We start from the raw sequence: 11,333 nt of genomic DNA on the forward strand, positions 1-11,333 counted from the left end.
AATAAGGTTTGAATAAAGTTTAATTATATTTTTTATTAAAAAAATCATGAAAACGCCGTCGTTTTGTGCGGAAAAAAAGAATATGCATTTGAACCACCGGTTTTCTGAAACTGTCGGTTCACTGATTTTTCCGGTTTTGACCGGTTTTGGCCGGTTCTCACCAGTTCAATAGCATATCTGATCCAACAATCAGACCAAACCGGTGACCCCTCCGGTTCCGGTCTGACCAGTCCAACCGGCCGGTTCGGTCCGATTTTTAAAACAATTTTTACTAAGAATTTCATGTGATAATATTTTAATTGTAATATACTTTAACGTTTAACCAACAAAGGAACTTTTGATGAATAGAGATATTTTTCTATTTTTAGATAATCTCAAATGTGTTTTTTATGGTTTTGGTATAAAAAATAGGAACCACTCTTTTTTTTCTTGTAGTATGGTGAAGTTTATTTGATCCTAAATTATGCTTTGGGTGAGTAAATTGGTTATTATGGAGGAAGAATGATTGTCAAGTTTTATGGATTGGCATTACTTCTTCCGATTTCATAAAGTGAAGATTGGTAAGGCGGATGTTGTGTGGCTTGCCATTTCTTGGTCTATTTGGTTACTAAGGAATGGGGTGTGTTTTCGAGAGATGATTGGAGCCTAAATGACATGGTTTAGAACATAAAAGTTATCGTTTGAAAATTTTCTTTTTGCGGTAAAATTACTCATCCCAATTATTCCTTCTATGAATTTTGTAAAAATCCTACTTTTAATCTCTTGTAGTGTAATTGGTAGATAACTTTCTCTTTTGTAGGGTGTTGTCCGTTTTATCGTGTAAAAGATCGAAGAATCCTTAATTCTCTATTTATATAAAATTCTTGGTTACACAAGAAAAAACAATTAAAAATTAATATTACCTATATTGTATGGGTATATAAATAAACGTATCATTTTTTACTTTTTCTAAATCTAATAAAATACTATAAATATTAAACAAATGTTTGAAATACAAAGCTTTGGCCAATGAACACAACCTTCTTTAATGCAAACTTTTTTATTTAAAAATTAAACCTTCTATAATAGATGAAAAACTGGTATTTTTTATTAAATGCAATATTGAATAGAATAAAAAAAACTTAACATATTATTTTCCAATAAAAGATATTTTAAAAATTTAACATTATTAATATAATAATATATTATTTTTCCATTAAATTTTTTAAAAAGAATTAAAGATAGATGGGAAACAAATATATTTTATTAAATATAATATTGAATTGAACCAAATAGTGATTCTCCATATGGGTGACAATTTGGCCCGTTAGGCATGCCCGTTTTATCCTCACTTTAGTGCGGAGCAGGTCAAAGATTTAGGCCCACACCCTCTAATGTATTCGCTCCGTTCCGTTCTGTTCTTTTCACGGACATAGTCATTTACATAAAATTGTATTTTTAGGCATTAATGGTGTCGTGTCCGTGGACTTTCTCTGTCCCGCCCTCACTTTTTTGCAGGGTGGACTTAGGTTTTAGACCCACATCTTCCACTATATATGTCCGTTTCACCTCATTTTTTGTGGACTTTTACCATAATGCCCTAAACGGGACGGGACGGGACATGTCTGTTTGCCACCCCTAATTTTCCTATTACATAAAAAAAAGTTCAATGAATTTTTCAAAAGAATTCACAAATTCTAGATTTAATAAAAAAGGGAATAAAAATAAAAAAGCAACACAATTAATAATTGCTTAATTTTCGTTTTTACATGATACTATAAATAGTGTAACTACGACTCTTTTCTATCTCACAAACACTATTATACAATTTAACACTCACCAATCGTTAGTTGGTAGAACTCGCCCCCGAACCGGACTAAACCGGTGCTATAAAACAAAAAAAAAAAAAAAATTTAACACTCTCAAAAATCTCAAATGGCTTCTATTTTCAACATTCTTTTCCTCACTCTCTTCCTTGCCCTAGCTTTCCAAGGTATCATATCATACCTTTCATATTTTATAGCATGCATAATCTCTAGTTAGGGTTTTTGTTTTACTTTTTTATTTCATTTTATAATAATAGCTAATTATTCGATTTATTATTTTAATGTTTAATTCATGGTTAATATTGCAGCTTATGGACAACCCTGTGCTTTGAGTGCTATTGAGGTTAAACAAACCAAAACATCAGGCTCAGTGTGGAATGTTACTGTGACCAACACCTGTATTTGCACTCAAACTGAAGTGAAGTTCAATGTCAATGGATTTAAATCAAGCACACCTGTTGATCCAGCAATATTTAGCCAAGATGGTCTTCTCATTCAAGGAGCACCACTTTATGGATTTAAATCTGTCTCCTTCACCTATACTTCTGATTCTCAATTTGCATTTAAACCAATTTCTTCCCAAGTTGCATGTTCTTAGATTTTAGAAGTATATTTTATTGTTAAACAAAAATAACAATAATTAGTTTTGAAACCACTATTAGGCGTTATATTGTAATAGCCATATTTGATATTTTCTGTTTCTTTTTAAATTTTTATATTAATTCAGTTTTTATTTATTATGGTAATAATTAGTTATGAATATGCATTATGGATGTTTAATATGGTGTCTCCTGATAAACTCCCACTATTAAATATTCATTAATTCTTTTAAAGTATATATATTATTATGTTATTTCCTTTGTCTTCTATAACTCCCACTACTAGAAATACACGTATTACCTGCGGAATTTCCTGCGGAAAATATTCTGCAGGAATACCTGCGGAATTTCCTGGGACTTTCTTAAATAAAATAAATTTTCCTGCGGATCAAGAATTGGCAGAAAATTCCGCAGGAATACCTGCGGATTTTGCTGCGGTTTATATATTTCAAATATAAAAGGAAACTATAATATAAAATCCGCAGGTAAATCCGCAGGAATATTTCCTGCGAATTTTGCTGCGGAAACCCATTTTTAGTAAAACCAAATTATACAAAATCCGCAGGTAATTCCGCAGGAAACTTTCCTGCGGATTTTGCTGCAAATTTAATTATTTTCTTAAAATAATAGTAATGTTTGTCTAATTTTTTTTAAAAAAATTAATCATTATATTTAATGGTTAATTATTTAATATTATTATATTGATTAATATTTTAATGTGAATTGTGTTATTTTTAAATTTCCATCTTAATTGTTTAATGAAATAAAAGGTATAAAAAATTTGAAAAATAAAATTTATAAAATGTATTAAAAATTTGAGAATGTTATCGAAGATTTTTTTTTTTATAATAATCAATTTTTACAAAAAAATATTACCTAAATAATCATGTTTGGCCATTTTATATTGCGCCTCCTATTTCTTTTAAAAATTTTCAATAACCCGTGAATTTACTGTTACTTACGAATTTACCTGCAGATCGGACATTAAAATATTTTAGTGCAGTTATTCTTTGTAAAAAGTAATTGGCGCCATATGGAATAGCCACTACGTGAAAAATACCCCCAAACATGATTGATGATTTCTCAATGCATCCTATAGATCTTTTAGACACCACGCAAAATTTCATTTATGCTCTCAGTTTCCGTGGACGCATCTCCGAAAACACCCTTTTAAAAAAAATTCGTGGGTATCAATTAAAAAAATTAAATATATTTTGGTAAATGGTATGATAATTTTGAAAAATAAAATTAAAAAGTTATATAGAAAAATCCAAAATAAAAATTTGATAAAATTTTTAGAGTAAGAATCGAACCTACTATCTATCATATATTGGACCAAATAATCAACCACTAAAAAAATAATTTACTAAAACAAATATTATATATAGTTTATTAATTTCTTTTTCTAATATATTTTTTCTTTTAATATGTTTTAAAAAAATCTTGAAAAAAAAAAACCTATCAGTGTGATATTGGCACGCACAAACCTCGCGCCTCTTTACTTCGTGCTTGACGAAACCCTCGCACTGTGTTGGTACTCGTTCCTCTTCAGAATCTCATTATTCCTTTTACAATTACCATGGGTACGTTCTCTAAACTTGAATTTATCATCATTTTCTCAATTTTACTTCGTTTATTTCTTCCCTTCTTTTTCCTCGTTCCGCTACTGTTTCATCTTAATCTCTCATATATAGGTTAGATCTACACGTTTCATTTCTGCTTTGATTTCTAATAATTGTGTTGAATTACTCAACTGTGTTGATAGTTAATATTGGTATAATTGTGTGTTGAACTGCTCAACTTGTAGTTCAATTTTATGACCTAATTGTTAGTTGTAAAAGTAAGCTGAGTTTTGCAAACAAGGTGTTTGTTGAAATGCCACAATAAGTATACATATGTCGATTGAGTCCGGCGTCATTATAGATGAATGTGTAAAATGTGGGTACTATAGGTAACAGTTTGGTGGCTGAAAGCATTTATAGTAGTACTAGTTAACTTAGAGGCTATATAGATATATGTGCATTTTTGTTGAATCTTTGAACCGCCTATTAATTTGTTACAATATTGTCCATTTACATGTTGCTTCATGCAGGAATTATCTACATGTTACTCCATTTACTATATTCTTCATTTAAAGTATTCAGTTAATACCTTCAAGTTCACATAGTTGGTTGGATCTTTGAGTTGTAGATGTATTTGCAGGTATGCAAATTTCGAAGACAACTATCAGCCCAAGACTGATTTGCTCAAAGCAGTTGCGATATTTGCGGCGGCTGCAACTGGGACGGTAGCAATTAACCATTCTTGGGTGGCTGCTAATCAGGTTCGTTATTGTCATTTTAACTGATTTCGCTTCTGCTAAGTTTCACAATGAAATACGTGCATTTGCAAAAAAACTCTAAGTATGATATATTCTGAAAGTTTGTAGTTCTGTGTGATACATTGAAATGATATCACAAACGACTAAATAAGGATCTCATTTCAACAAAAAAAGAATCTCAATATGAAACCTGTGAAGTCTTAATTTTGTCATACAATTTCAATTAAATAAATGATATGACAAATAAATGATATAATTAAGTGATAGCTATATTTAAAGATGGTAGCAAAAACTTACTTGGATCAATGTTGACAAGCATAGCAGTACCACCAAAATCACAAGTGCCCCCACCAATCTTAGTGTTCTGCTAGTATCTATTGAAAGCAAAAGAAGCATGGGCCAACAAAGTGTTGGGCTGAAAGTGAGTTTTGGTGGGCCTGGAACATGTTTTGGTGGGCCTGGAGGTGGTGGTGGTGGTGGTGAAATTGTAATAATGGTTTTCGGACTTGGAGGTGGGTTTGGAAGAGAGGAATAAGGTTGTGGTGCAAGTGAGTTGAAAGGTGGTAATGGTTGAGAAGATGGAGAACCATATGAATCAGTGTCTAAGTATTTTATTTTGATATCTAAAATATGTTTATGTACACTTGGCTGGTGTATTTCTTATTTTTTGCTAATTACTTGATAATTATGATTTTGGTATTATGGTTATTTATATTTTGAGAAAATTCTGATCTACACCATGACTCTTATTTTGAATAGGGTTAGTAATCGAACAAACTGAAATGGTTTATAATGTGTTTGAGTACACAGTGCCAACACATGTTCACTTGAATCTACTATAATATCTTTGCTTGAATCTAGTAGCTGCGTCGAACTTCTGAATTATTTGCTGGTTGCCCATCCAAACAGTGGCTTAGTCTAGACTTGATATGAAATGATTCGGTTCATGGCTGAGTTTGAAATGAACTATTGTTTCAAATTGATCCATTAAACATGCTATATAAGTATAAATAATAGCTATATAAGTATAAATAATTGCTCTAGTATTGAAGTCAGAGAAGTAATTATCAAGGTTACTTTCTTCTAACTAACCTTCATACTGTTCAATTACCCTTACTTGCATTGTACTCATTGGTTTCTTTTTGTTTTAATTCATCTATGTTGGATAAGTAGATGTAGATTCCCTTAAGCCTGTTTGGATAAACATCTCAATTAAATGCTTAGAATAATCCTTTATCATATACTGGTAAATGTTTGTGCATAAGCTAGTTTTATAATAGAATATAAAATAAAGCCAAACTGTTTTCATTTAAGTTGTAAGCTGTTTTTCTGAAGTTATCCTTAATAGTTTATGAAAGTAAGCTAAAAACAGTTTATGCACATATGCATAAGCTGTCCCGATAAACCTTAAAACTGTCTTTAATCAACTTAAGTTTGAGATGCATTTTATGTGTAATAGTGAGAGTATTGAATTTGTATGTTTTATTTCTTTGGAAGTTTAGTCCAATTGGATATTTAAAACTGTTACTTCCAGGCTGAAATACAAACAGAGAGACAGAGAATACTTCTATTAGATACGTCGAAAGCGCCAGTTGAGACTATACGCTTATCTGTTACTATTAGTTTATGAAATTTATAGAAAATGTTATTCACCGGTTGGACACCTAATCTGTGACTACTCCTGCCTCAGACGATTCCACCTATTTTCTTTGTGAACATTCAAAGTTCATATTTTTCTAGAGTTATCTTATTTTCTTCTGGCTGCAGGTTCCAAATTCATTAATTTCCCTTGTGACAGTGATATTGAGAAAAGGTGAGGATGATATAACTCAGTTGTATGCATTGAGAACAGTTGAGAATATTTGCAGCCAAGGAGGGGTATGGGTTTCGTGTTCCACATTTGTTCTGGATTAGACTCTGAAGTTTGATTCTTTGGTCAAGCTTCATATGTGGATTTGCTGGCTTAGAGATTTGAATTTGGACGGTTATAGGGAAAGACAAATTTGTTGATTATAGGGTGAGATAATTGTATCTGTGACAAATATTGAGCGGAAAAGGATGATAAGAATTTAGGGAATGCCAACGGGAATCATAGGATGATTCCTAACTTCTGCTAGTTAGTCAAGCGATCAGTTAGTTACATTTACTAACACCCTGTAGGCAAAGACAAATTTGTTGATTATAGGGTGAGGTAATTGGATCTGTGACAAATATTGAGCAGAAAAGGATGATAAGGATTTAGTGAATGCCAACGGGAATCGTAGGATGATTCATAACTTCTGCTAGTTAGTAAAGCGGTCAGTTAGTTACATTTACTAACACCCTGTTACAACATTGCTATGTGTAGTTAAGTTTGTATCCATGTTCCTTTGCTGCCTTTTATATAGGATATAAAATAGACTTTTGTAAAAGAAATCATTCTGCTAATTAGTTCTTTTACAAATCTCAATATGAAAACCAGGAGCCAAGTTTGTGTCAATGTATTTGTGCTCATAGGTTTAAATGGAAACCAGGAGCAACTCATCTGAATATATTGGTAATAGGTTATGAACCACTGCTTTTTTGGTTAGATATTCTGGAATGGGAGAAACTGATGCAATTGAAAAGGGGGAAAAGAAAAGAACGTGAATTGCTTAATTTCTTAAGGAGTGGCAATAACCTTGCATGATTAAATAATTTTGGTGACTCTGGATAATGGAAATTACCCAATCTTCTTATTCCAACACTTCAATGAAACTAAATTGTGTTTATTGGAATACAGGGACACCTTTTCTTCCCCTGCATGTACTTTAGTGCAACCATCAATGCAAGTTGTTTCCGGAGATGCTTTTGATGTGCCAGAATTTGGTATTAAGTTATTAACGAACTTAAGCAACTATTATGTATTTTTTACCAGATGTATTATTTGTTAATTATTTTTTTCTATCCTTTCTTTTGACAGCTAAAAGCTCTTGCCCTCCGATATATCCTCTTGGAGAGCAACAATGATAATTGACCGGAGGTAGCCCTCTAATATGCCTCCATGCTCTCCAGATCATACCTTTCCCACTTCCACCATCCTTTGCTTCTCAAACTGTTATCCACTGTCAGCCACTTATGGTATGTGCAGGTTTTTACAATAAATGATCTGTTACGGACTTACAGTGCACCATTTTTATATATTTTTTACAGTAATCCTTGTATTTTTAGATTCACGTTCATTGAAACTAAGAATGCTGAACCTTGAGAAGGATCCTGCTTGCTTCTGTCTTTGGGAAGGTCAACCAATTGATGCTACCTAGAAGAAGTGGACAGTCTGAGCATCCCAGCTTACTTTGTCTCTGGAAGCATGCATAGGTACAACTGGACATCAGACCTCAGGATTATGGAGATGTGTTGATCTGACAGAAGCTTGCATTGAGGTAGCCATGGCAACAGTTGATGGAAGCCCGTTGTCTCTAATAGAAGTTTGTCTTTGCCTACATGTTAATTTCTAGCACATGATTTGTCTTTTGGAGAAAATCACTGTTGCATAACTTTGGTGATTATATATATTGTTTAGTATTTAGTAGAAGCAATACATATCTAGAGACTGTATAAACTATTTTTTTTAATTTTTTAAATAATTTACCTGCGGATTTACATGCGGAATTTTCCTGCGGATTTACCTGCGAAATTTTCCTGCGGATTTAGCTGCGGAATTACCTGCGGAACTTCCTGCGAAAATATTACCCACGAAGGTTTTAGCTGGGGACAAAAAACCGCAGGAAAATCCGCAGGTAAAGTGTTTCCTGCGGAATTATAGCTAAAATCCGCAGGTAAATCCGCAGGAAATTCCAGTATTTCTAGTAGTGTCCCACTATAATATATGGGTTTAAATTATTTTTCTCCACAACTAAAAATAATTTTTTCATATATTTTTAATATTAATTATTCATATTTTGCATATAAATTTTATGGGAAAATATTTTGTTATAAATTTTCTCATTTATTTTTATGAAGTAAGGTTATCTGGTTTTCAGAAGAATTGGCCAAGTGTTTTTTAATTTTATTTACAAAAATTATTTGTTATATCCTAATTGACGAACTACAAATAAATTATTTGTTTTTTTTTTAAGCAAGGGATATATGAGGACCAATTTATAAAATTTTAAAAAAATAATAGTTACAAATACATTCTATAGATTAGGAGAGAAATTTCAAATTCATTTTTGGTGTCATTTTAAACTAATTAAAATTTAACCATAAATTTTCATCATTTCAATGAATTTTGGCAGAATTCCATTAGAACTAAGCAATTTGAATGTCATTAAATTTTATATTGTCAATTTGATTTTAGTTGATTATATAAGTTTGACTAAAAAAAATTAAAAGAAAAAATAATGTTTCTTGAACAGTTAATAAAATTAATAATATAATTTCAAGAATATTTTGAAAGATTTCTCACCTTTATGATTGAAAATAAATAAATGAACATGATTGATTAAAAATGTTAAAATTTATTATATTATATTCTTATTAGTAAATGGTTTATTCAACTTTTATTTAAAAAAAATTGAAACAATAAAAATTATAATCTTAATAATAAATGAAAAATACTATTTGATATTATTTTTATTAGGGTTAAATAAGTTTTTAGTCCCTGTAAATATGACACTTTTTATTTTTAGTCCTTACAAAAAATTTCGTCGAACTTTGGTCCCCGTCACGATTTTTAGTCCCTCCTGTTAAATTGCACTAACGGAGGCTTACGTGGCACGCCACGTATGACGCCACGTCAGATAAAGTTAAAACAAAAAAAAAGAGACAGATTGCGGGGGTTTTAAACCCCCTTTAAATAACTTAAAAATAATAATTTTAAAGCACCAATTCCCAGCATTGTCCTTCTTTTTTGCCTGAAATTTGAACCCCTTTATATACTTAATTTTTAAGCTTTATTATTATTGAATTTGAATTTAATGTCTAAAAAATATTTAAGCAAAATTGTTCTAAAAAATACTTAATGATGATCATCTCCAACCCTAAAAAGATTTTAGTATGTTTGAAGTATATTTGTTTTTTCTTTCAAATAACCATTGTTGGAATATGCCTGCATAATTTTTCTCCTTCAGGGACACATAAATAATCACTAAGCAAAAAGGTAAATTTATACAAGAAACTTTAGTGTGAAATTTTTTCTCAATGTGAAGCCTTCTTAAACTTACATTGTCCAAATAAATTCTTAATGCAAAACTGTTATTCTTCTCTCACAAATAAAAAGAAGTGGCTAAACTAGTATGCATTAACTATTGTGTCACGTAGTTTCTTTCCACAAATCAAACAAAACTGACTATATCCCTATAAAACCACTGCCTTATCTATCCCTTTGCTCAACATTCAAACACAAATCTCAGAAATGGATAACAAAAAGCCACATGCAGTGTTGATTCCATGTCCAATTCAAGGCCATATAAATCCAGTATTCAAACTAGCAAAGTTTCTTCACCTTCAAGGCTTTCACATAACCTTTGTCAACACCGAATACAATCACAAACGCTTGCTCAAATCAAGGGGTCCAAAAGCCTTTGACAGTTTCACCACTTTTACCTTTGTGACCATACCAGATGGTTTAACTCCAATAGATGGTGATGGAGATGTTAGTCAAGACATACCTTCTCTGGGTCACCTTTATCAATTAGAAGACAAATATCCTTCCAACTCATCCAAATGAATCCTTATTCTATCCTTTGATCCCTCACAAAGGAGGGTAATTTGAATTTTAGTAATCTCCCTAGTGATTTTCAATGGAGCTTTATAAAAAGAGTGAGAGTAATGATAACAAGAATACTACTCAACATTGTCTTTAGGAGAGTTATCCATCTCCCAAAATTTACCATACGACCATTCCAGCTCGACAACCTTTTCTTCATCTTTAATAAGAGCGAACTCCACGAAGAAATCCTTCTAGGATTAGATCCTATAGGAATTCCAAGAAAAGTGATCTCTTTATCCTCCATCCTAAAGGAAAGAAACATAGTAGCAGCCTCCATAAAGTTAGGATTAATATTGATGCCAATTAATTTACTTTTATGGAAATTGGTCCCTAAACCCGAAACAAGTTCGAATCCCCTCAATACTAACTTGATTGCCCAAAGATGCTTCCAATTACCCTCCCTCACTAACAAAGTATCATCCATGAAATGAAGGATTCCAAAAAAGCATTTTCCGTTAACATTAAAACCATCATTATCTCCATTCTCCATGGGCTTATAAACCAAACCCTTCAAACCTTCCGCTACTATATCAAAGAGGAAAGGTGAAATTGGATCACCTTGTCTCAAACCTCTTTTAACAGTAAATTTCTTAATGGGGCTACCATTGACCAAGACCAGCATTTTTCTAGAAAATATCAACACTCCATCCACTTCATCAAAACCACCCCAAAGCCCATCTTCTTCATCATGAATCTAAGAAAACCCCAACTTTGTCGTAATCCTCTTCGAAATATAACTTTAAAAGTAAACACACTTTCCCTTCCATAGACGCATAATCCACCGATTCATTAGCCACCAAAACTCCATAAAGCAATTGTCTCCCCAGAACGAAAGCGCTCTGACAATAGGATATAATAGAGTTTAACACCTTTTTAAA

General features: G+C 31.8%; 2 protein-coding genes and 1 long non-coding RNA gene across 5 annotated transcripts; 2 read left to right on the forward strand and 1 right to left on the reverse strand.

Moving 5' to 3' along the window:
• Positions 1-1,883: 1,883 nt before the first annotated feature.
• Positions 1,884-2,542, forward strand: LOC131611252 (uncharacterized). Its single transcript, XM_058883334.1, has 2 exons — positions 1,884-1,972; positions 2,114-2,542. Exons 1-2 carry the CDS (start codon positions 1,915-1,917, stop codon positions 2,401-2,403), a joined length of 348 nt encoding a protein of 115 aa, XP_058739317.1. The 5' UTR covers positions 1,884-1,914; the 3' UTR covers positions 2,404-2,542.
• A 1,326-nt stretch (positions 2,543-3,868) lies between these two features.
• On the forward strand, positions 3,869-8,317 carry LOC131611253 (uncharacterized). Of its 3 annotated transcripts, none has more exons than XR_009286805.1 (5): positions 3,869-3,987; positions 4,607-4,727; positions 7,486-7,571; positions 7,666-7,823; positions 7,914-8,317. It is a non-coding gene; the product is annotated as an uncharacterized LOC131611253 (long non-coding RNA). The 3 variants fall into 3 exon arrangements; XR_009286804.1 differs by having other exon boundaries at positions 3,881-3,987; positions 4,595-4,727; XR_009286806.1 differs by lacking the exons at positions 7,486-7,571; positions 7,666-7,823; positions 7,914-8,317 and adding an exon at positions 6,492-7,479 and having other exon boundaries at positions 3,881-3,987; positions 4,595-4,727.
• A 2,166-nt stretch (positions 8,318-10,483) lies between these two features.
• Positions 10,484-11,077, reverse strand: LOC131613230 (uncharacterized). Its single transcript, XM_058884918.1, has one exon. It carries the CDS (start codon positions 11,075-11,077, stop codon positions 10,484-10,486), a length of 594 nt encoding a protein of 197 aa, XP_058740901.1.
• Positions 11,078-11,333: the final 256 nt, after the last annotated feature.

The sequence above is a fragment of the Vicia villosa genome, linkage group LG6, assembly GCF_029867415.1.
Source record: "Vicia villosa cultivar HV-30 ecotype Madison, WI linkage group LG6, Vvil1.0, whole genome shotgun sequence".
Lineage (NCBI taxonomy): Eukaryota > Viridiplantae > Streptophyta > Magnoliopsida > Fabales > Fabaceae > Vicia > Vicia villosa.